Consider the following 25,022-nt stretch of genomic DNA (forward strand, 5'->3'; position numbering starts at 1 on the left):
AAACATATAAGGCAGTGTAAAATCAAGAAAATAAATCTTGTGATGTTTTGGTTTTTCTTCTAAATCTGCATTTTGTTTTTCTTAATACATAGTAACTAAGGCCAGATGTAGTGGCTCATACCTGTAATCCCAGTACTTTGGGAGGCTGAGGCGGGCAGATTACCTGAGATCAGGAGTTTGAGACCAGCCTGACCAACATGGAGAAACCTTGTCTCTCCTAAAAATACAAAATTAGCCAGGTGTGGTGGTACATGCCTGTAATCCCAACTAGTTGGGAGGCTGAGGCAGGAGAATCCCTTGAACCCGGGAGGTGGAGTTTGCAGTAAGCCAAGATCGCGCTATTGCACTCCAGCCTGGGCCACAAGAGCGAAACTCTGTCTTAAAGAAAATAATAATAATAATAATTATTATTATCATAAGCAGTAACTAGTATGTGAGAGCAATACATTATATTTTTAACTGATCTATTAAAAACAATTCCACAAAGTATCTATAATGTCACAAGTGGAATAGGCAGCTCCTCAATGGAAGGACAGGAGAAGACGGATGAAATTAAGGTTGAAATCAATTGTGTTCAGCTCTACAATTGAAGATATTAAATTACTGGATATTTAGAATTGACTGCAATTGTTGCATTACCTCCAGAGAGATTCATCAGGAATACATGTAGGATTTACTGTCTATACAATATGAGGAAAAGACTCACTGTAATTCTGGTAGTTCTTTGTATTTTGTTTATTTGCATTTGAGTGGTTACCTATCATAGCAAGTTACCCACATTTATTTTTCCTTTTTTTTTTTTCTTTTTTGAGACAGGATCTTGCTCTGTCTGTTGCCCAGGCTGGAGTACAAGTGACATGATCACTGCTCACTGCAGCCTTGACCTCCTGGGCTCAAGCAGTCCTCCTTCCTCAGCCTCCTGAGTAGATAGGACTACAGGTGTGAGCCACTGTGTCCGGTTGTTTTTACCCTTTTTCTCATACAGCTATGGTTTTCGAAACTTTAAGACTTCAGAGAATATCATCTTAGATTATCTCATTTCTCACTTTATACTTTTCACATATTGCTGTTATCAGTAGACGGTTTTAGAGAAGGAAAGTTGGAAACACTGAGAATAGTAAGAAAGAGAGACAGGTAAACCTCTCTTTAAATTTCTTTTTGCTATTTCCGTATCGATTCATCCTATCCCTCATGTAAAAACCACATCAATCTCAGCTTCCTCACCACTCTAGGTTCTGACTATTTAGCATGAAGGGTGACAGACTGCAATTCGAGAGCCATGTTTGTTTTATTGAAACAGTGCAATGGACTGAATGTTTGTGTCATTCAAAAATTCATATGTCAAAACCCTAACCCATAATGTATTGATATTAGGAGGTGGGACCTCTGGGAGGTAATTAGATCATGAGGGTGAAACCCTCACAAATGGAATTAGTGCCCTTATAAAAGAGAATCCAGGGAGCTCTCTAGCTCCATTTCCCACCATGTGAGGAGGCAGTGAGAAATTGGCAGTCTGCGGCTTGAAAGAGGAACCAGGACCTGACCATGCTGGCACCCTGATCTTGGACTTGCAGCCTCCAGAACTGTGAGACATAAGTTTTTGTTGTATAATAAGCCATTCAGTCTCCATTACTTAGTTTTACAGCATACTGAACTAATATACATAAAAACTACATTTTCTATACTTGCTTTTATTAGAGTTGCATGGCTGCAACAGAGACTTACGGCCTGCAAAGTCTAAAATACTGGTCCTTTACAGAATAATGTTCTCCAGTCCCTGGTCTAGCAGGTAAAGAAGAAAGTGGAGAGTTCTCATTTTATTACCAGGGAAACTTTAACCTGTTATTGCAAGTTAAAAAGTTCCTCAGAGCAACATTGTACCACATGAATGTTAGATAGTAGTTTAGTGTCTAAAATGGCCCTAATACTGTTTTAATTGATTTGGGAAGTCACATACTGTCTGGGAGATGGAGGTTCTAGGTAGTGATATAAAGGAGAAAGCTTTGAGGAGAAGGAAGGAGAAAGCCTGGTTCATTTTGGTGGGTTAAGAAAGAAAACATCTTCATTAGGCAAACATTTGACTCATTGCTGAGTTATCAACACCTGTCAATTTTTAAATTATGTGCATGCCATTTGTTGTTGTCATCAGTTTTCTTCCACTTCTGTTAGATGTATTAGAGATGGAGTTGTCTTGTTGGTTGTTATATTTCCAGTACCTAAAACAGTACCTGATCATAATAGCCATTCAGTTAATATTTGTTGAATGAATACACTTAAACGAGATTGGCTTCGTAAGAAGATTGTGGTTTCTTAAAAAAAGTCTGCAATCAGTTTATACCCAGAAAATAGTATTTTAAAATTTGCAAAACTTTGTGAGGAATATATCTTTTCAAATTGTAACTATTAGTCCTGTTAGATCATTAGCTAGCAGTAACTATATTGTCATTTGAGTAAATCTTACTGTTTGGTGCCTGACAAGGTAATGATAAATTGAAGTAAAATGTTTAGATTATGCATTTCCATGAGGTGAGTTTCACAATAGCTTCTATGAGCCTCAGCCCTGACTTTGCAAACTGCCATAGGTCCTAAATTATCTAAAGGTTGTTATTTAATTTTTATGAAATTCTCAAATATATATATAGTTAAATCATTTTTTATTTTTATTTATTTTTTAAATTGCATTTTAGGTTTTGGGGTACATGTGAAGGACATGCAAGATTGTTGCATAGGTACACACATGGCAGTGTGATTTGCTGCCTTCCTCCCCACCACCTATAACTGGCATTTCCCCCCATGCATTTCCCCCCATGCAGTTAAATCATCTTAATGCCATTGACTTGCTTATAATTTTTCTCCCACAGTCTTTTCAAACAGATAAAATTTATAATAGTGAAAAGCATTACTAAATACTTAACAGCAACCTCTTCATGGCCCCTTGTAATTCTTTTTAATACATCCAGTCTCAGTGATGGATCATTCGACTTTTAAGATAACTTCCCCAAATCATTAAGTATAAAGACATATGCTAAACTGGAAATCTCAAACCCCTGAGCCTGGACTGGTACAGGTCTGTGGCCTGGTGGGGACTGGGCTCTACAGCAGGCGGTGAACAGCGGGGAGTGAGCATTACTGCTGGAGCTCCACCTCCTGTCAGATCAGCACCAGCATTAAATTATTAACAGGAGCACAAACCCTATTGTGAACTGCACATGTGAGAGATCTAGGTTGCGCCTTCCTTATGAGAATCTAATGCCTGATGATTTGAGGTGAAACAGTTTCATCCCAAAACCACCCCCACCCCTGCCCCATGGAAAAATTGTCTTCCACAGAAGCTGTCCCTGTTGTCCAAAAGGTTGGGGACTGCCACACTAAATCACTTAAGATTGAATTTTATTCACATTAAAAGTATTTCATCTCATGAAAATCAAATGATGGGTCTCAGCATGTAGCAACTTCAAAGCAATTGGAAATAGCTAAGTAGTGTACTTAGTGCTTTGACACCACATTTGTTGTCATAGACAACACCCAGTACAGCAGAATGGAGTAAGATAGGCAGACAGAAGCTAAATGTAAAACAGGACAATGCAAACAGTTTCATTTGGTGAGGAAAACATTAATTGAAAACAAACAGTTCCTTGGGTTTGTGATAACAGATAAAAGTCTCAAGGGAAGTCATACGGCTCTTAAAATATCAAAAACATGGTAATGTATTTTTTAAATTGTGCTTTTGTTTTTATTAAAACCAATAGGGTGGTGAAGGTTTAAATAGAATACCTTATAGCTATCTGAGGAAATGGACACTTTGTTCCAGAGGTGGCAAACTGCTGCCTGCAAGGCCATATCCATGGCTTGTTTGTATAAAGCAAGTATATTTTTAAAGCATTTTCTTCTTTCATTACTTTAAAGATGTTGCTTCACTTTCTTCCGTTTTGGACAAGAAATCTTCTTTTTTTTTGCTTTTCTCTATGTAACTTTTTAAAATCTGGCTACTTTAAAGATTTTCTCTATCAGTGGTTTTGAGAAATTTGATTATAATCTGCCTAGGTCTAGTTTTCCTGGCTTGTTTTTGTAGAGCAAGTATATTTTTAAAGCGTTTTTTTCTTTCATTTCTTTAAAGGTGTTGCTTTACTCTCTTCTGTTTTGGACACGAAATCTGCCATTATCTTTTTTTTTTTTTTTTTTTTTCTATTGTCTGTCTAATTTTTGAAAAAAAAAATCTACTTTTTAAGATTTTCTCTCTATCAGTGGTTTTGGGCAATTTGATTATAATCTGCCTCAGTCTAGTTTTCTTCATGTCTCTTGTGATTGGGGCTTGTTGAGCATTTTATTGGTTTATTGTTTTCATCAAATTTGGAAAGTTTTCTTCTTTTTTTTTTTTTTTTGGCAAAGATGACTTTATTAGGTTCTTTTTCTCTCTTATAAGGAGGATTTGAGTCCTTTCAGGTGAAGCTCCAAATTACTAGACAATACACTCTTTTCTTCAGTTGCAGCAAGTTTATCCCAAAGTGGGTGCTCAGGAAAGCATCTTGAGGGTGAATGGGTTTCAGACCATTCATGGTTAAGTTTGTCTGATGATTTTGTTAGTTGAAGATGTTCCTGTGTCACTTGTTAGAAGCAGTTTTGTGTCTCCCTTCAAATAGTCCACCACCTGGCTGCATGCCACCTCCATTTGTCCCACAACTATCAGGTAATAGTGTATGGCTCAGAAGGTGCTGCTCTGGGGCAGCTGGGCCTTTAAAAGATGCAACACAGGACAATGAACAGCAGCAACTTCCAGTTCCCCCCGTGGGTCTGATGCAAGGGCATTTAGATGGCCTTCTAGTTGCACAGGATAGAGCAGTACAACAGCAGAAACACCACTGGCAGCAGCTGGCAGGCGATGAGGACCACGTTTGCAAGAGGCTGGGCAGGCTGGGTGGCCTTTATCCATCATTTCTTCAAGTAATTGCTCTATTCCTCAATTCTTTCTTTTATTTGGGGTTTCTATTTACACATATGTTAAGCAGCTTAAAGTTCCACAGCTCGCTGATGGGGTTACATCCCAATAAATCCATCGTAAGTTGAAAATATCTTAAGTCAAAAATATATTTGCTATACCTAACCTACCAAACATCTTAGTTTAGCCTAGCCTACCTTAAACATACTCAGAACACTTACATTAGCCTACAGTTGGGCAAAATTACCTAACACAAAGCCTATATTATAATAAAATGTTGAATATTTCATGTAATATATTGAGTACTACACTGAAAAACCGTGGTTTTATGGGTTTTTGAAGTATAGTTTCTACTGAATATGTATTGCTTTCGCACCATGTAAAATTGAAAGATTAAGCCTAACCATTGTAAGTCCTGAACCATATGTATATTTTATCTAATTTTTTGGTTTACTGAAACAGGGACAGTATATTTGGTTCCTTTTACTACATTGTAGCCATGCTATTAAGCAGCTATCAAATGAAAGTTGTGATGTTGAGGTTTTTCTTTATCTGTTTTATACTGCTGTAACAAATTCTGAGACTGGGCAATTTATCAAATACAGAGATTTATTTCTCACAATTCTGGAAGCAGGGAAGTCTGAGGTCAAGGGACCTTCATCTAATAAATGCCTTCTTGCCTTGTCATCCCATGCTGGAAGGTCAAGAGAGCACTGGAGGTGGGGTGAGGGGAGAGATGTTTGTGAGAGCATGAGCACAAGCAAGGTTGGGAGGGTACATTCAAGAGGGAGCCAAAAGCTTTTATAACAAACCCACTCTGGTGATAATCAACCCATTCCCTCCTTAAGAATCCATTCTTGGGGGCAGAGCCTTCATAACCTAATCACCTCTTAACGGTCCCACCTCTCAACACTTTTGCATTAGTGGTTAAGTTTCCAACACAACTTTAGGGGAACACATTCAAATAATAGCAAGATATAAGATTTTGTGGTTGAGTAATTCCAGGCAATGATATAGAGGTAGACCATAGGTATAGAGGAGTAGAGATGTAAAGTTAATTGGATGAGTCCCAGAGACTTAGAAGTCACTTAAATTAATAGATTTAGGGTGGAGGGTAAGACTTGAAACCAAGAGCCAAAGTTGTGAAGTTTTAATACTGCATGTTTTATGTGTTTGATCAGGAAAATACTCATAAAATTATGTTAAATTGTCTTGTCTTTCCTTCTAGAACCTTCTGATAACTTAAGAGAGATTCTCCAAAATGTGGCCAAATTGCAAGGAGTATCAAATATGAGAAAGCTAGGCCATCTGAATAACTTTACTAAGGTAAGTAACTTGAATTTTTATTATTATCTAAAATTCTTTGTTCCTTACTACACTTACTAGATGTTTCTCGGCCGTCATTAAATGTAAATTCTTGTGTATTCACACAGCATTAATGCTTTTCTTTCCTGCTTCTCATCGATTTTGTCCTGTGTATCTTAAACTTTTATTTGTGTTATGGAAGAATTATATATTTGTTATAGAAAATATGGTAGATTCAGAAAAGAATAAAATAACTGAGAAACTTGCAATTCAACCTTTTATTCATATAAGGATGTATTTTGCCTTCTCATTTTACTTGATGATACATGGTGCAGGCATATATTGGAGATGTTGTGGGTTTGATTCTAAACCACTGCAATAAAGTGAATGTTGCAATAAAGCAAGTCATTAATTTTTTTTTGTTTCCCAGTGAATATAAAAGTTATGTTTATAGTGTAGTGTAGTCCATTAAGTGTGCAATAACATGTTTAAAAAATGCATGTACCTTAATTTTAAAATATCAATTAAAAAATACAATCATCTGAGCTTTCAGCAAATTGTTGTTTTTTGTTGTTGTTGTTGTTGGCTGAGGAACTTGCCTCAATGTCGATGGCTGCTGCCTTATCAGATTAGTGGTTGCTGAAGGTTGTGGTGACTGTAGCAACTTTTTAAAATAAGACAGCAATGAAGTTTGCTGCATTGACTCTTCCTGTCATGAAAGATTTCTCTGTAGTATGCAATGCTGTTTGATAGCTTTTTAACCACAGTAGAACTTCTTTCAAAATTGGAGTCAATCCTCTCTAACCCTGCCGATGCTGTATCGGCTAATTTTCTGTAATATTCTGAATTATTTGTTGCCATTTCAACAGTGTTCACAGCCTCTTCACCAGGAATAGATTTCATTTCATGAAACTTTTTTTTTTGTGCATCCATAAGAGGGAACTCTATATCCATTAAAGCTTTTTCATGAGATTGCAGCAATTCAGTTACATCTTCAGGATCCACCTCTAATTCTAGTTCTCTTGCTATTTCTTCCACGTCTTCAGTGACTCCCTCCACGAAATCTTGAATGCCTCAAAGTCATCCATGAATATTGGAATCAACTTCTTCCAAATTCCTGTTAGTGTTGAGACTTTGATTTCCTCCCATGAATCAGGAATGTTCTTAATGGCATCTGGTGGTGAATCCTTTCCAGAAGGTTTTCAATTTACTTTGCCCAGATCCATTAGAGGAATTACTATCTATGGAGGCTGTAGTGTTACAAAATGTATTTGATTAAAATAAGACTTAAAAATCAAAATTATTCCCCAGTTCCCTATTCATGGGCTGCAGAATGGAGTTGTGTTAGCAAGCATGAAAACAACATTAATCTCCTTGCAACTATCAGAGCTCTTGGGTAACTAGGTACATTGTCAATGAGCAGTAATATTTTGAAAGAAATTTTTTTTCCCTGAGCAATAGTAAATACTGTTTTTTTCAACAGTAGGTTTAAAATGTTTGTAAACCATACTGTGAAGAGATGTGCTGTCATCCACGCTTTATTCCATTTATAAAGCACAGACAAAGCTACCTTGGTCAGTGATCTTAGCTAGATCTCCTGGATAACTTGCTGCAGCTTCTTCGTCAGCACCTACTGCTTTACATTGCCATTTTATGTTATGAAGATGGGTTCTTTCCTTTAACCTCATGAACCATTCACACTTTTCTTCTGCAGCTTCCTCACCTCTCTCAGCCTTTATAACATTTAAGAAAGTTAGGGCCGTGCTTGCTCTGGGTTAGGCTTTATTTTAAAGGAATGTTGGTAGCTACTTTTATCTTTTGTCTAGACCACTAAAACTTGGTCAGCAGTAAGGCTGTTTTGCTTTCATAGTATTCATGTGTTCATTGGATTAGCACTTTTAATTTTCTTTAAGAACTTTTCCTTTGCATTCACAATTTGGCTACCTGTTTGTCACAAGAGGCCTGTCTGGATTTTCAGCATGCCTTCATCACTAAGCTCAGTCTTTAACTTGTACTTTAAAGTGAGAGTTGGTTGACTCTCCCTTTCACTTGAACACTTAGGGGCCATTCTGAGGTTATTAATTAGTCCAGTTTTACTAAGTATTGTGTCTCAGGAAATAGGGAGGCCTAAGGAGAGAGATTGAGACAGGAATGGCCAGCTGGTGGAGCAGTTTAAGTTCATCATCCTACATGGGTGCAGTTCATGGTGCCCCAAAATAAGGATGATAGTAACATTGAGGATCACTGATCACAGATCACCCTTACAGATAATAATGAAAACATTTTTAGTATTGTAAGAATTGTCAAAATTTGCCAGATATGCACAAAGTTGAGCACATGCTTTTGGAAAAATGGCATCAATTAACCTACTTGATGCAGGTTTACCACAGATCTTCAACATGTAAAGTGAAGTATGCTTGTAAGTATCTGTAAGTAAATATGTGTGCCATATTTCATAAATACAGCCATAAACCCCAAAGAACTGTATTAGAACGTCTTCTTTTCCTGATGTTGTATACTCATTATTTGGATCTAAATTAGATCCCAAATTAAATTGTGGGGACCCTGGTCCCAAATAAACATTGACTTGATCTCTAATACCAGCCCAGAATTCTTGAGATTGATGAATAGATTGGTATGTTTCTCAGCCTTGTAATGCTGGACAGACAATTCAGGCAAACTAAAATGCCTGCTATTTTAGGTGATACCCTAAAATAGAAAACAGAATAGGTCTTTTGAATAACATTCCCTCCACCTTTTAGTATATTAATTATAAATTGTTTTTAATGAAAGAATTATTTCATGTTTTAACCTGTTGCTACTCAAAATATGACCCACAGTTCATTGGTATTGGTATTGCCTTGAAGCTTGTTTGAAAGCGTACTATTTTAGCCCCATCCCAGACCTACTAAATTAGGATCTAGAGTTTAGTAAAGATTCTCAAGTAAATGTATGTTTACATTCAAGTTTGAGCAGCGTTGTTTTAATCCTTCCAAATATTCTTTATTAAGTAGTTGGACTGTGGCTTGGATTTGATTTTTTATTTCATAGAAATAGAAGGGGATGAGAATATAGTCTCTATGTATTAAAATCGCTTTTTTCATATAGTATTGTGCAATAAAAATAGGTTGAGGTTTTTTCTATAGCTAGGGAAGCAAGTACATAGGTATTTTTCCTTAGTGAAGTTTTAAAATATTCTGGCTTTTTAAAAAAATATATATAAGAGATGAGAAAATGATTTTATATGAGGGATGAGAAAGTTTTTTTTTAAAAAAACAGCTCTTAAACACATTAAATAAATACTCGAGAATGGACTCTCAAAAACATGTTTATATATTTTATGTGTGTGTGTGAACATAATGAAACTCTTCAAACATCTTTCTTCAACATGAGATAATGTCAAATCTTTAAGACACTGACATTGTTCCAGGGTTGCAAAATGCATCTTCTAGTTTCATTGCCTTTTATTAAATTTTATAGTTTTATTTCACCAATCTTCACTCAATTCAAATTAGCCTTACTTGCTTGGTTTTAACTTTTAAAAACAATTATAATAGAAGTCTGTGTCCTGTTTGCAATTATGATTACTGTTATAACCAGATTTGGACACCTAGATATACAGTTCCATAACTCTTGCCAACTAGGATTCTGAAAGTTGGGGATGGAGGTAAGAATGGCAATAATTTCTCTTATTTTACTTTGTTACCAGCATGGGTCCTACAGCAATCTTAAAAATCTAGAATAGTGTTGCCTAATAGAAATATAATGTGAGCCACGTAGGTAATTTTAAATTTTCTGGTAGCCATACTAAAAAAGTAAAAAGAAACATGACATTAACTTTAGTATTTTTATTAAACCAGTATATCTAAAACATTATCATTTGATGTAATTAGTATAAAACATTATTAAATGTTATTTAACTGTTTTTCATACTAAAGATTTGAAAGCACGTTTATAGTTTATAATTCAACAAATTTTAATTAAAACTAGTCACACTTCCAGTGCTCATAGCTACTTGAGACTCATAGCTACACACGACATTGGACAGTGAAGAGACACGGCTTTTTGGAACAGTAGTGACTTCAAAACCTTCATTTCTAGGAATCTGTTGAACACCTCTTATTCTCCCTTCTCATTCGTTATTTATTTCTGTCTGGGTCCCAGGTTCTCTTGCATTAGGATTAGTTTCCCTTTTTTTTTCTTTTTTCTTTTCTCCTCAATTTCCTTGTTTTCTGTCTAAATTTCTCCCATAGTATTTCACTGTTATTCACTCTGCCTGCTCTCTCTTTCTTGATTTGTGCTTCCCCACTCTCTACTGGCATTTCTGCTGCTTCTAATTCCTTCTCTACCTCTTCCTTCCCCATTATCTTCTCATTCTTCAGCCTTCCTTGTCCCCTTTCTCTGCCTCCTCCTTTTCTCAGTTCCCTCTACTTCCTTTTCTATGTTGTACAACTGTAGAGTATGCAGTGATGTATCTCTATAATGAAGGCTGTAGACTTTTGTACTTTTTATAGTCTTGTTTTTTATTTTACCATGTCCTTCAAAAATTAGGCTGGGCGCGGTGGCTCATGCCTGTAATCCCAGCACTTTGGGAGACCAAGGCGGGCAGATCATGAGGTCAAGAGATCGAGACGATCCCGGCTAATGTGGTGAAACCCAGTCTCTACTAAAAGTACAAAAAATTAGCAGTGCGTGGTGGTACGCGCCTGTAGTCCCAGCTACTTGGGAGGCTGAAGCAGGAGAATTGCTTGAAACTGGAAAAGGGAAGTTGCAGTAAGCCGGGATCGCGCCACTGCACTGCAGCCTAGTGATAGAGTGAGACTCTGTCTCAAAAAAAAAAAAAAAAAAATTGATTTTCGTATATCCCTCTGGCCTTGGTGCCAGCTTTGTAGCAGTCCCTTTTATTGCTATTAATTTAAAATCCTGATAGCCAAACTTACTAGAATTTGGCTATTCTAAGAGTGAGTACACCCAGAGTCAGGATCTGACCATCCTGGCCAATGTGGTGAAAGCCCGTCTCTACTAAAAAATACAAAAATTAGCTGGGCGTGGTGGTGCGCAGTGCACCTGTAGTCCTAGCTACTCGGGAGGCTGAGGCAAGAGAATTGCTTGAACCCAGGGGGCAGAGGTTGCAGTGAGCTGAGATTGCGCCACTGCACTACAGCCTGGCGCCTGGCAACAGAACAAGACTCTGTCTCAAAAAAAAAAAAAAAAAAAACGGGGGGGGGGCCAGGTTCCAAATTAGACTTGTAAATATGGTGTTAGTGTTTGACACTACCCCTGGATAGTTCCAAATGTCTTCCTTGTGGCAGCTTTCCTGGCTGAGCCCGAGCTTCCCTCCATGTTTATTGTGTTCATGTTCAGTATGTGTTGTCAAGGTAAAACGTTTCTCCATGGAATAGCAGTGTCTGTGGTGCTCTTAACAGGACTCCTCCCAGAGGGATGCTCCCAGGCAGCGGGAGGTAAAAACACATGCATGTCAAGGCACGGGAGCTGGCCACCTTTGCCAGCCTCCTGTTACTAGCATGTGCTCTCTGACAGTCCAGACTTTGGTGTTCTGAGGGTAGGATTCTGAGGCCTTAGCTCCACGGACCTTCTTTCTGGGTAATAGTTTACAAATCCCTAATGATCAGTAGGGTGGCTATAAAAATCTGATTCAGAGAGGAGCTAAAAGAAAAAATAAATAAATAAATCTTCAAAAAAATACATATATTTTTAAATACATATATTCATATATTTAATACATATATTCATGGCTGTCCCATGAATAAAGTCAATGAAGTTTGGACTTGATAAAATCTGTTTTGGCTGCTTAGTGATATACTGGGAAAACCATGAGCTTTAGGTCAAACAGATGGAGACTTGCAGCCCAACTGTGATTAACTAGCAGGGCAATCTTGGGCAGATTTCTTTCCTCAGAGGTAATCTTGCTGTCTTTAGAGGCAAAGTCTCAGTCTAGTGCCTGGCGCATAATAGATGCTCTGTAACAGGTAGTGCCTTTCAACCTCATGTTTGGTTTTTGTGATTTTTCTGTTCTTTTTGCCACTTCTCTAATTTTTTGGCTGACTGTAAGATGATGAGTCTGCTTAATGGCTTGAATTGTCAATTGGTAAACTGTTACTGTAAATCAGGGTTCTTCAATGCTGGCATTACTAACAAATTGAGCCAGATGATTATTTGTTTTGAGAAGCTGCTAAGTGTATTTTAGGGCGTTCAGCACTGCTCCTGGCCTCTACCCACTAGATGCTAGCAGCACCCTTGCCCCAAACCAGTTGTGGCAAGCAGAAATGTCTCCAGACAATGACAAATTTTCCCTGGGAGAAAAATTGCCCCCGTTGATAACCCCTTCTGTAAATAAATGTGTGTGTAGATTTTATTATTAAATTTATTTAAATATGCCACACAAACACTGAATTTAGTTGTACTATGTCTTGAATTCCATTTGTTAGAAAGCTGAGTTTATAAATACTTAGGTAACTAGTATTCCAATAAAACCTATAAATTCATTCATTTGCTTATTGAGTAAAAGGAATTCTCAGAAATTTCTAATAATAGCTCTATAGAATAAGAAAATAAGAATATTATGATGCCAGGACTAGTGGAGTTAGTTGGCCACCCTCTTTTGTGTTTCCATTAGTTTATAGATATGCCTACTAAATTGTATCTTTCTTTATTATTTATTGTACATTAGGTTATTAAACTGAGTTTCTCAAACACAAAAAATATATGTATTATTTTTCCACTGTCATATCTGTCTCTGCTCCAAAGTGTGTCATATAACATGTGTTTAATTAATGGTATTATATTAGATTGGGAAGCTGATGCATTTTAAATATGAGCTTTTGTTTTTACTGGTATTTGTTTTGTTGTTAAGTATAAGCCTGTAAGGAGTAAGTTATCTTACTAGAACAGTAACGTTAAAATGTTGTATAGGGTCTACTTCAGCTTCAAAACTAAACCTCCTTTTAAGGTATAAAGAGAGCGAGCTAGTGATGTGATCCTTTAACCATGTGAATGTCACACACCCATGCTTGCCTTCTGACATCATCTCACTGGATAAAGTAATGTGTATAACAGACTGCTGATGAATATAATCTTAGTATTCTATTTTTAAAACTGACAACATGCTCGTAATCTAAAGACCTGCTTTTTAAAGATGAAAATATTTCAACTCTTTTATATCTTAAAAGTTCTCTTTTCCTATGTTTAATCTCATGTTTATATTAAAATAAGCTTTAAAGGAATCTTTATTTTCTTCTGTTTTATAAAAACTTTAAGGTATAGGCTGAGTATGAAAAATTAAAATTCTACAGAAGAATATATGGTAAAAAGTAAAATTCTCTCCTTTCATACCCTTCCCACCCACCTCCCTGTTCTGACAGTAATACCACTCTCCAGAGGTAACCACTAGAAAGTATTTATTCTTTTCTAGTATAATTATCAGTACAAATATGTGTGTGTGTGTGTGTGTGTTCGGAGTTGTGAGAATTAAATGAGCTAAACAAAATGAAGTGTTTACTGTATGCTCAGTTTATTTGCCATTTATTATACAGTTATACATGATTTGTTTACCATTACACAGGATATGTTCAAGGAATGCATTGTTAGGCAATTTCATCATTTTGTGAACATCATAGAGTGTACTTACAGTCCTTGACAGTGTAGTATACTGCACATCCAGACTGTATGGTGTAGCCTATTGATCTTAGGCTATGAACCTGTACAGCGTGTTACTGTACTGGATACTGTAGGCAGTTGTAACACAATGGTAAGTGTCTAAACACAAAAGGATATAGTAAAAATATAGTTTCATAATCGTATGGGACCACAGTCGTATATGTGATCCATCATTGACTGAAAAGTCATTATGCAGTGCATGACTGTAGATATATATGCAAAAAGAATTTTTGAAATGCGAATGTTATATATATGTGTATATAAATGTATATCTATGTATATATGTGTATGTGTATGTGTATGTATATGTATATTGACTTGCAGTTTGCTGCTTTCCACATCCCAATATATCATAGAATGCTTTCCTTTCTATATGTATCAGTCTACTTTTTTTGTAGCTGTGAGTGGGAGTGTGTGTGTCTAAATTGCCATGTAAAAGACTATGCCATGGTGTTCTAATATGTGAGATAACCTGTTTTAAAGTTTGCATATTATTTCTTTTGCTTATTTAGAAGAACTATTTAACCTTTAGAGTAATACAACTAAAATGGGAGTAGCATTTAGAACTATCTAGTTTTAACTAGTAATTACATTTTTAAAAAATTCTTCATTTTAACAAACATAGTCAATTTTTTTAATACTTGGAGATAATTTACAGTTCTGTTGTAACTTTGTCAGAATATAATTGTTCATAGCCCTTTTTGAATATTTTAGTATTTATGTAAGAAAGTCATGTAGATTTATTATAACAAAGAACAGATTGATTCACGGATGATAGACATGGATTTTAATAGGCAAACCAGTGACATTATCAAAACCTTTAACCTATCTTAAAATAAGGTTTATATGATAGTATTTGTTTTGCTTAAATAAAAATACAAAGTTTAACATGTTATACAATAATTGTGGACTTAGGATGCTGAATGTTTAGCTTGCTTATAAGTAACAAATTCAACAAACTTAATTCATCTTAGCTTAAATATAAAGAAGTTATTTGCCTACATAATTAGGAATATCAAATGTCGGATCCTGATTTCAGACACGATAACCCAGGGGTAGAGACAGTGTCAATACATGCTGCCACTCTGTTTTTTCATTCCTGTTTTCTTTCAGGTTGGCTTCGTTCTCAGATAAACATTTTCTATAGGACTAAGATACATCATCTTTAATACTTCTAGTCTTGCTGGGTGTGGTGGCTCATGCCTGTAATCGTAGCACTTTGGGAGGCCAAGGTGGGTGGATCACCTGAGGTCAGGAGTTCAAGACCAGCCTGGCCATCATGGTGAAACCCCATCTTTATAAAAAAAGAAAAAAATTTATAATACTTCTAGTCTTGAAAAGCAGAGAGGAACCCTATCTTAGCATCTTCGTGTATGAACTCTGATGTTATTTGGTAATGTTCAGCTAGGCATTGTGACTGATAGCCAATTAAAAAAATGCCTGGGTGGCATGGGGAGTGCAAAACTTAATGAAAAGTGTAGTGTCTAATAACTTAGCATTTTATGTGACTGTTATTCTAATTCTTACATTTTGTAAAGTTTAACAATTTCTAAACATAGTCATTTATTTGCTCTTAATATATAATAATGAGCCTATGTAATAGAGTAGACAGAATTACATTTTAATGACTTATATAGGAGATGGGATGTCATCAGTAATGGCAAAAATAGTAGTGAAGAAACTGCTACCTAATGGCTGAAAATTAATTAGCAACTTGGTTATTAGCAGAGGTGTCATGAGAGGCCCATGTTTTAATTCATTCTGTGTTCTTCTATTTCTTCATGTGTTTTTCATAGTATATTAGTTCATTCTCATGCTGCTGTAAAGAACTGCCTGAGACTAGGTAATTTATAAATGAAAGGTGTTTAATTGACTCACAGTTCCATTGGGCTAGAGAGACCTAGGGAAACCTATTATCATGGTGGAAGGGGAAGCGAAGATGTCTTTCTTCACAGGGTGACAGGAGAGAGGAATGAGTGCTGAATGAAGGAGGAAAGAAGCTCCTTATAAAATCACTGATAGTGGAGAACGATCCAAGATGGCCGATCGCTAACATCCTGGGATTGCAGCTCTCAGGGAAAGCGCAGAGAACTAGAGGACGCCACACTTTCAGACAAATTCTGGTCGCTCACGGAGCAGAAGATCCCCCAGTGGAGGAAACACACAGGTGGCCAGCGCGAATCTCATGGCCGGCACAGCGGTCCCTCCGGCACCTCGGCGCGGCAGCTCTTGGAGCAGAGTAAACAGGTTTGGAGGACCCACACGGGCCCCCAACACAACACCAGAGCCCAACGCAGTGGCTGTGACGGCACCTCGGCGCGGCAGCGCTCAGTGCAGAGTAAACGGGACCGGTTCCCCTTCTGACCGAGGTTTGGAGCCCCGGGAAGGCAGAGTCGCCTACTACAGACACAAGAAGGAAGCCAGACAGGAGAATCCTGGGCAGAAAAGCACCATCAGTTTTAACGCCGCTGCTCTGGCCCTGGGAACTAACAACCTGGACGTCCACTCAAGAGACCTAATCTGAAAGTTGGTAAATTCAAAGACGACAGGAGGATAAATTTACAATGACGGGAAGAAACCAGCGTAAAAAAGCTGAGAATACTCAAAGTCAGAACGCCTCTCCCTCTAAAGATGATCACAGTTCCACATCAACAATGGAACAAGGCTTGATGGAGAACGAGCGCATCCTGATGACAGAATCACTCTTCAAGGAATGGTTAATAACAAACTTCAGTGAGTTAAGAGAACATGTTGTAGCCCAACGTAAAGAAACTAGGAACTTTGAAAAAAAGTTTGATGAAATCCTATTGAGAATAGACAACTTAGAGAGGAATATGAGTGAAATAATGGAACTGAAGAATATAATACAGGAACTCCGAGAAGTATGCATAGGTTTAAACACTCGAATTGTTCAAGCAGAAGAAGGGATATCAGAGGTCAAAGTCCAACTTAATGAAATAAAACGTGAAGAAAAGATTAGAGAAAAAAGGATAAAAAGGAATGAGCAAAGTCTCCAAGAAATGTGGGACTATGTGAAAAGACCAAATTTACGTTTGATAGGTGTACCTGAATGCGACGGAGAGAATGAATCCAAGCTGGAAAATACCCTTCAGGATATTATTCAGGAAAATTTTCCTAAACTAGCAAAGCAGGTCAGCATTCAACCCCAGGTAATAACAGAGAACACCACAAAGATATTCCTCAAGAAGAGCAACCCCAAGGCACATAACCGTTAGATTCACCAGGGTTGAAATGAAGGAGAAAATACTAAGGGCAGCCAGAGAGAGAGGTCAGGTTACCCACAAAGGCAAGCCTATCAGACTTACAGCAGAAACTCTACAAGGCAGAAGAGAGTGGGGGCCAATATTCAACATCCTCAAAGAACAGAACCTTCAGCCCAGAATTTCATATCCAGCCAAACTAAGCTTCACAACTGAAGGAAAAATAAAATCTTTTATGAACAAGCAAGAACTCAGAGATTTTATTACCACCAGGCCAGCTTTACAAGAGCGTCTGAAAGAAGCATTACACACAGAAAGAAACAACCAGTATTAGCCTTTCTAAAAATACACCAAAAAGTAAAGAGCACCAACATAAAGAATTTACACCAACGAATGGATAAAACAGCCGGTCAACATCAAATGGCAGTAACCCTAAATATAAATTGACTAAATCCCCCAATCAAAAGACACAGCCAAAACCCAATGGCATGTTACATCCAGACCTGTTTCACATGCAAGGATACACAAAGACTCAAAACAAAGGGATGGAGAAAGATTTACCAACCAAATGCAGAGCAAAAATAAATAATAAATAAATAAAAAGCAGGAGTTGCAATTCTCGTATCGGATAAAATAGATTTTAAAGCAACAAAGATATAGTGGTAAAAGGATCAATGCAACAACAAGAACAAGAGCTAACGATCCTAACACCCAGATACGAGACTTTGATTCAATGAGACAGAAAATTAATAAGGATATCAAGGACTCGAACTCAGATCCGGAACAAGTAAACTTAATAAATATTTATAGAGCTCTCCACTTCAAATACACAAAATATACATTCTTGTCAATACCACATCACACCTACCCATAAGTTTAAATGAAACATTGATTGGCCATTATTAATACCCAAGTTTTTTCACAATAAAGCAATATTTCCATTTACTCTCCCTCTTTCTTCCTCTCCTTTATTTATTTATTTATTTTTTCTTTCCTTCTCTAAAAAAAAAAAAAGAAATCAACTTGTAAACCTCTAGATCCAGGTCGGCAATGTCTCTCTCATTGCTTGATTTCCTTCCTTCCCATCCCTCCCTCCGTCCCTCCCTCCCTCCCTCCCTCCCTTCCTCCCTCCCTCCTCGCTTTCTCCCTTCCTTCCTTCCTTCCTTCCTTCCTTCCTTCCTTCCTTCATCCCTTCCTTCCTCCCTACCGTCCTTCTTCCCTCCCTTCCTGCCTTCCTCTGCCCCCCCCCAAAAAAATCACTGATAGTTCTATCAGAGGACTGTGTAAGGGAGAAGGAAGCCTCTAATAAAATCAGTGATAGTGAGTTCTCACTCAGATATTATGAGAACTTACTCACTATCACAAACCACCCCCATAATTCAATTATTTTCAATTGGTTTCACCCTTGACACATGGGAATTATTGCAATTCAGAGTGAGATTTTGGTGGGGACACAGAACCAAACCTTACAATTCTGCTCCCCCCAAATCTCATGTCATCACATTTCACAACACAAACATGGCCTTTCAGTAGTCCCCCAAAGTTTTATTAACTCATTCCAGCAATAACCCAAAAGTCCAAGTTCAAAATTTCATTGGAGACAAGGCAAATCCCTTCCGTCTAGGAGCCTATAAAAAGTTAGTTAGTTACTTTCTAGATACAATGAGGGTATAGGCATTGGCTAAATACACCTGTTCCAAATGGGAGAAATTGGCCAAAATGAAAGAGCCACAGGCCCCATACAAGTCTGAAACCCAATAGGGCAGTTATTAAACCTTAAAGTTCCAAAATGATCTCCTTTGACACCATGTCTCACATCCAGGTCACTGATGCAAGAGGTGAGCTCCTATGGCTTTGGGCAGCTTCATCTCTGTGACTTGGCAGGATACGGTGCCCCTTCTCATCTGCTTTCATGGGCTGGAATTGAGTGCCTGTAGCTTTTTCAGGCACACCGTGCAAGCTGTTGTGGAGCTCCCATTCTGGGATCTGGAGGATAGTTATTCTCTTCTCATAGCTCCACTAGGCATTGGGGCTGCAAGTCCACGCTTCTCTTCCTCAGTGTCCTAGCAGAGGTTCTCCATGAGGGCTTCACCCCTGTAGCAAACTTCTGCTTGGACATCCAGGTATTTTCACACACCCTCTGAAATCTGGATGGAGGTTCCCAAACCTCAGTTTTTGACTTCTGTGCACCCACAGGCCCAACACCATGTGTAAGTCACCAAAGCCTGGAGGCCTGGGGCTTGCATCCTCTGAAGCAATGGCCTGAGCTCTGTGTGGGCCCCTTTTAGCCACAGCTGGGATACAGGACACCAAGTCTGAGGACTACACAAAGCAGCAAATCCCTGGGCCTGGCCCAGGAAACCATTTTTTCCTCTTAGACCTCTGGGCTTGTGATGGGAGGGGTTGCCATGAAGATCTGTGACATGCCTTGGAGACATTTTCCTATTGTCTTGGCAGTTAACATTCAGCTCCTTGTTATTTAATGCAAATTTCTCTGGCCAGCTTGAATTTCTCCTCAGACAATGGTTTGTTCTTTTCTCTTGTATCATCAGGTTGCAAATTTTCCAAACTTGTGCTCTACTTCACATGTAAACATGAGTTCCAATTCCAAATTGTATCTTTGTAAATACATAAAACTGAATGCTTTAAAGAGCACCCAACTCATCTCTTGAATGCTTTGCTGCTTAGAAATTTTTCCCACTAGTTAGCCTAAATCATCTCTCTCAAGTTCTAAGTTCCACAGAGCTCTAGTGCAGGGGCAAAATGCTGTCAGTCTCTTTGTTACAGCATAGCAAGAATCACATTTATTCTAGTTTCCAACAAATTCCTCATCTGCATCTGAGTCCATCTCAGCCTGGACTTCAGTTTCCATATCACTATCAGCATTTTGGACAAAGCCATTCAGCAAGTCTCTAGGAAGTTCCAAACTTTCCCACATTTTTCTCTCTTCTTCTGAGCCCTCTCAACTGTTCTAGCCTCTGCCTGTTACCCAGTTCCGAAGTTGCCTACACATTTCATGTATCTTTACAGCAGTGCCCCACTCTCTGTGGTATGTTAGTCTGTTCTCACAGCACTATAAAGGACTGCCTGAGACTGGATAAAGGAAAGAGGTTTCACTGATAGTTCTGCATGTTTGGGGAGGCCTCAGGAAACTTACAGTCATGGCAGAAGGGAAATCAAATAGGTCCTTTTTCACATGGCAGCAGGAGAGAAATATGAGTGCCGAGCAAAGGCGGAATCCCCTTATAAAACCATCAGATCTCATAAGCACTCACTGTCAGAAGAGTTTGGGTGTGTTCAGGGTGATATGGTCATAGACAGAACTCACTATCCTGTGAACAGCATGGTGGAAACCAGCCCCATGATTCAGTTATCTCCACCTGGTCCTGTCCTTGACACGTGGGGATTATTATAATTCAAGTTGAGATTTTTGTGGGGACACAGAGCCAAACATCAAATAGAGAAAGAGCTAAAGAATTTAATGTGTCCTTTAGGATTTGGTTATTTAAAGTGGGAGATAACTAGTAAGGCGGTCATCACAAGAAATTTGTATCAAAATCATTCTTATAATATTTTGAGATTTATATGTGCGCTCTAGTGATTAACAGTGAATGTATAACATTTCTTTCATAACCCAAAATTTAGAATTCTGTTATTAACTTCTTATTTCCAATATATATGTGAATTTATTTACACATACAAAGTTTAATTGTTGCTTGGGATAATTCTAATTCAAAAGGGATATTTTCGTTTAAGACTGATTAAAACCTTCTTCTCCAGTCTTGGAAACAACCTGAAAGCATTTAACCATTATTGAAAGTATAGCCCTGACATCTATTACTACTTCTGGAAAATAGGCACTAATTAATAAATACACTATGTTTCTGCCATAATTGTTCTTTTTAGTTATTTATGATTTTCCAGTTTCCAGCTGATTTGGCATCTTTCTCGAAAATTTTTCCTGCAATGGAAATGCATTGACATTAATAATCAGAAAATGATACTCTTACTGTAGCAGGAGCAACCGTGGGAAAGGATCTCTTGGACACCAAATACAGGAGGAAGGAATTTATTTCAGCTGGGAACAAGGTGGCATAGGTGCCTAACAAACAGCCAAGCTCCTCTAACAAAGGGAGGTTCAGCCTTTATATAGGCTTATACTTTAGATGTTACACGTGGAAGAATCTTAGGTTCATAGTTTTAGGACTAACGTGAAAAGGTTTTGGTTTACAGTTTTAGGACTCACATATGAAAAGGTCTCTGTTTACAGTTTCAGGAATCACATATGAAAGGGTTCCAGTTTACAGTTTTAGGACTCACATGTGAAAAGGTTTCTGGTTTGATCTTGTTTTAAGTAAAAATAGTGCCTTCTGGAGAGTTTCCCCAAGGCCTAGCCTGTTGTTTTCAGGAAGGAGAATCAGGAGGCGCCAGCTGGCCTGCTCTCTCTTTTATTGAGATGCACAGTGGATGACAGAGGGGGAGGGAATCCCAAATGCCTGGGTCTCCCTCCTCATTACTTTTTTAAAAGTTGTACACGTTTTTTTTTTAAGATTATAATACTTTCGAATTATGTTTAACTTTTTCACTAAAACTGCTAACTCTAGGAAACGTTAAGTGGTAAATAGTCATATATTTTTGTGGTCTGAGAAAGTAGATGATTTGAAAATTGTGTTCTCTGAATCTGTAGTTTTTTACAGATTCAGAGAACACAATTTTCAAATTAGGTTGACTGGCAAGTAGGAAAAACATAATGTAGGAAATGAGAGTCAAGTACACACAGGGGAGAAACCAACCCTTTAAAAGACGAGACTTTGTATGTTTGTAGAATTTTACAACCTTTCATTTTATTAACATTCATTATTACTGTAGTAGAAGAATGGAAATACTCCCCATTTAAGCAGTTGAGTTGGTATGTTTAAATTATAGTTTAAGAAAGTAACATTTTTTCCCAGTAAAAGCACAATATTTTACATGTTGATGCAAACAACCTTAATTTTTCTCTATTATATATATTAGAATATTCCCAAGGTTGAAGTAGTCATAACACTGTAAGCTGACCATATTTTTCTTTCTTATTCATGTATGGTACCACATAGTGATAATGCTAGTATCCTGAAATACTTGACAAATCTTAATAATTATTTTAAGTAGTGAAAGTGCAGTTTTTTTGTGTTTTAATTCTTTGAAATGGGCAGTTTTTTAATGATATATTTTTAGTTAGCAGTTCTGGAGAAAAACAGTAGTTAAATTTGCTTATTTGTTTTATGTATATATAGCAAGGGTACAGTTCTCCAGACTCTTGATGCCACATTTTAGACTGGAGAAGTGAAATAAGATAATAATACTGAGTTGTTCTTTACTTCCACTTCCTTCCCCAACCCCAACCCTGTGTAAATAATTTCAATACAAAATTATAGTATTATTTTTCACAGTGGGCTCTGGACTCACACTGGTGTGATCTGATTTCCAGCTTTAGCTCTTAATTACCTCTTTGTCCTTAGGAAATCATATTAACCTCTCTAAGCCTAGAGAGTTGTTAGAAATACTAACTACTCTCTAGGGTTGAGAAGATTAACAGGCAGTAGTCGTAACTTCTGTGTATATTAATCAATACTATATATAAAACGATTCCTAGATTGTGTGATGTATGTTTAATCGTGAAAATTTATAAAATACACAAAAACACAGAGAGGAGAATAAATTATCTGTGATTCTTTTTTGTTAAAAAATTTTTGGTGCTAAAATTTTGAAGTATACACTTTTTTAAAAAAGTATGTCTTTAAGAAATATATCTTACAGGATCTTTCCCCCTACTTAGCAATAGATTATGCATACTTTTCCTTATGATTATAAATTACATTATTTTAATGGCTTCATAAATTTCCTCCTTTATAAACATTTTATTCCCATTTCTTAATTTTGTTAATAACTTCAGCATCTTGTACTTGAACCTACTTTATACTAATAAAGTAATTTAAAATATCAATCTCCAAAAGTAGATCTTGATTCTAGTGCATTTTTCCAATTTATTTTATAAACTATTTTCAGTTTTTAATTCCATTACCAGTATGTCTTCTTAGCTGGTAAAATAATATTTAAAAACAACATTATGCCATTTTTGTGAGTTTCAAATAGGACTTTGGAATTCACATGATTTGGATTTTAGAAATAATGAGTATATGTCATATTTATTTGTCAATTATATTTCTTCAGTAAGTTCTTCGTACATTTTCTTTGCGTGTTCTTCTTTGGGGTCCTTAGAAGTCTTTCCTCAATTTGTTTCAAGCTTCCATAAGGATCTGTATTAGTTTGCTAGGTGAGGAGAGCTGAATTGTGACTTGTCAAAATTCATATGTTGAAGTCCTAACCTCCAGCACCTCAGAATGTGACTGTATTTGGAGATAGGAACTTTGAAAAAGATAATTAAGGGAAAATGTGGTCATATGGGTGGGTCTAATCCAATAGAATCTCTTCCTTATGAAAAGTGTAGATTAGGAGACAGACAAACACATAGGAAGACACAGAAAATAGCCATAGGTAAGGCAAGGAGAGAGACTGGGGGGAAAAAAAAAAAAAAACAGCTCTGCCAGTACCTTCTGGCCTTCAGAGTTACGTAAAAGTAAATTTCTGTTGTTTAAGCTACCTAGTCTGTGACATATGTTATGGTAGCCCTAGCAAACTACATATAGTGCCTTAACCTTTTTCTTACCCTATTTGTTGCAAATATTTTTTACTAACACATTATGTCACTTTTAATTTTAGGTATATAGTTGGTTTTTAGAGGTATAGAAGTTTTCTCTTGTCTCAAAACTTAGAAAATTTTATGTTATTGTTTTAAATATGTAAGTATAAATTCATCCTTTTAAATTTTTAACTACTTTAACACTGTACAAGACAGTAAAAACAAAAGAAAAAAATTGTACTGTTTGAAAGTCTGAAGCCTCTTTGTCATATCAGAATTTTAAGGAATACTGGTGTTACAGTATCAGCAGTGTTGCAATATTTGATAGCAGCTATTCTGATCCTGTCTCCTACCCTATTCTATTTGGGACTCTTAATTTATTTTATTTTATTTATTATTATTATTTTGCCTCTAAAAAATTGGACAGGAATTTTTTTACGGATATCTTACCAATAGGTACTGAACTTCTATTGTCAGCTTTTCCTTCTGTTCTCCTCATAGATGTGATATGATGTGTTTATCACTTTGGTTGGTTTATACTGTATGGTTACAATGTTTACAACTTCATATTGAGAAAGACTATTATTTGAAGACCCTTCTTAGTCTTCAGTGTTAAATAAACGATTTACCTTCTCTTTACTCCATTTCAGTTAGCCCCAATAAATCAATGAAGGACATTATACCTAACTTTTTGGTAAAAGTCAATTCTCCAAAGTCATACCTAGATTAAACTGGCACACATTTATCCAGGTGGCATCCATATATACCAGTATTACACCACCACCCTCAATGAAAACTCGGAAAACCTGTCTGAAGGCAGCAGCGAGCTGCTCGGGCAACAATAAGTGCAGGTGCCAACCTTTCAGAAAAGGGAGAATCTTGTACAAGTAAGCTGCTTCAGCAACTTTTTCCTGGGGGACACTTGCTGATATTAAGTGCAGGCAGGAAACAGCATTCAAGCGTTAGGCCTAGAAATACTGTTGCTGAAAGACCAAAGAACAGCACAGAGGTTTTGGTGGAGTCCTGGGTACATCAAGCATGAGGAGATTCCCTTAGTTCAGTTGTTTAATCCTGGGGGTACCTGGGGTGATAAACTTAAAACCTTAGTGAAAATTTTTTGAAAATAAGGGAAAGAGCTTGCAAGACAAAATAAATTTTTCATTCTCCTCGGACTAGGTTTCTTAACAATAGACTTTCAGTT

The 25,022-nt window shown here is 37.0% G+C and overlaps 1 protein-coding gene across 7 annotated transcripts in view; it reads left to right on the plus strand.

Annotated features, from left to right (window-relative positions):
- RICTOR (RPTOR independent companion of MTOR complex 2) overlaps positions 1-25,022 on the plus strand; it is a 133,529-nt gene that overhangs the window by 42,520 nt on the left and 65,987 nt on the right. For all 7 annotated transcript variants that reach the window (XR_013532330.1, XM_035291643.3, XM_078365551.1 and 4 more), the window contains one exon: positions 6,165-6,262. Coding sequence is in view for 6 of the 7 variants with exons in the window: in XM_002745031.6 (XP_002745077.1) it covers positions 6,165-6,262 (98 nt within the window). In the remaining variant the exon portion in view is untranslated. The remainder of the gene's footprint in view (positions 1-6,164; positions 6,263-25,022) is intronic.

This window comes from Callithrix jacchus, chromosome 2, assembly GCF_049354715.1.
Source record: "Callithrix jacchus isolate 240 chromosome 2, calJac240_pri, whole genome shotgun sequence".
NCBI classification, from domain to species: Eukaryota; Metazoa; Chordata; class Mammalia; order Primates; family Cebidae; genus Callithrix; species Callithrix jacchus.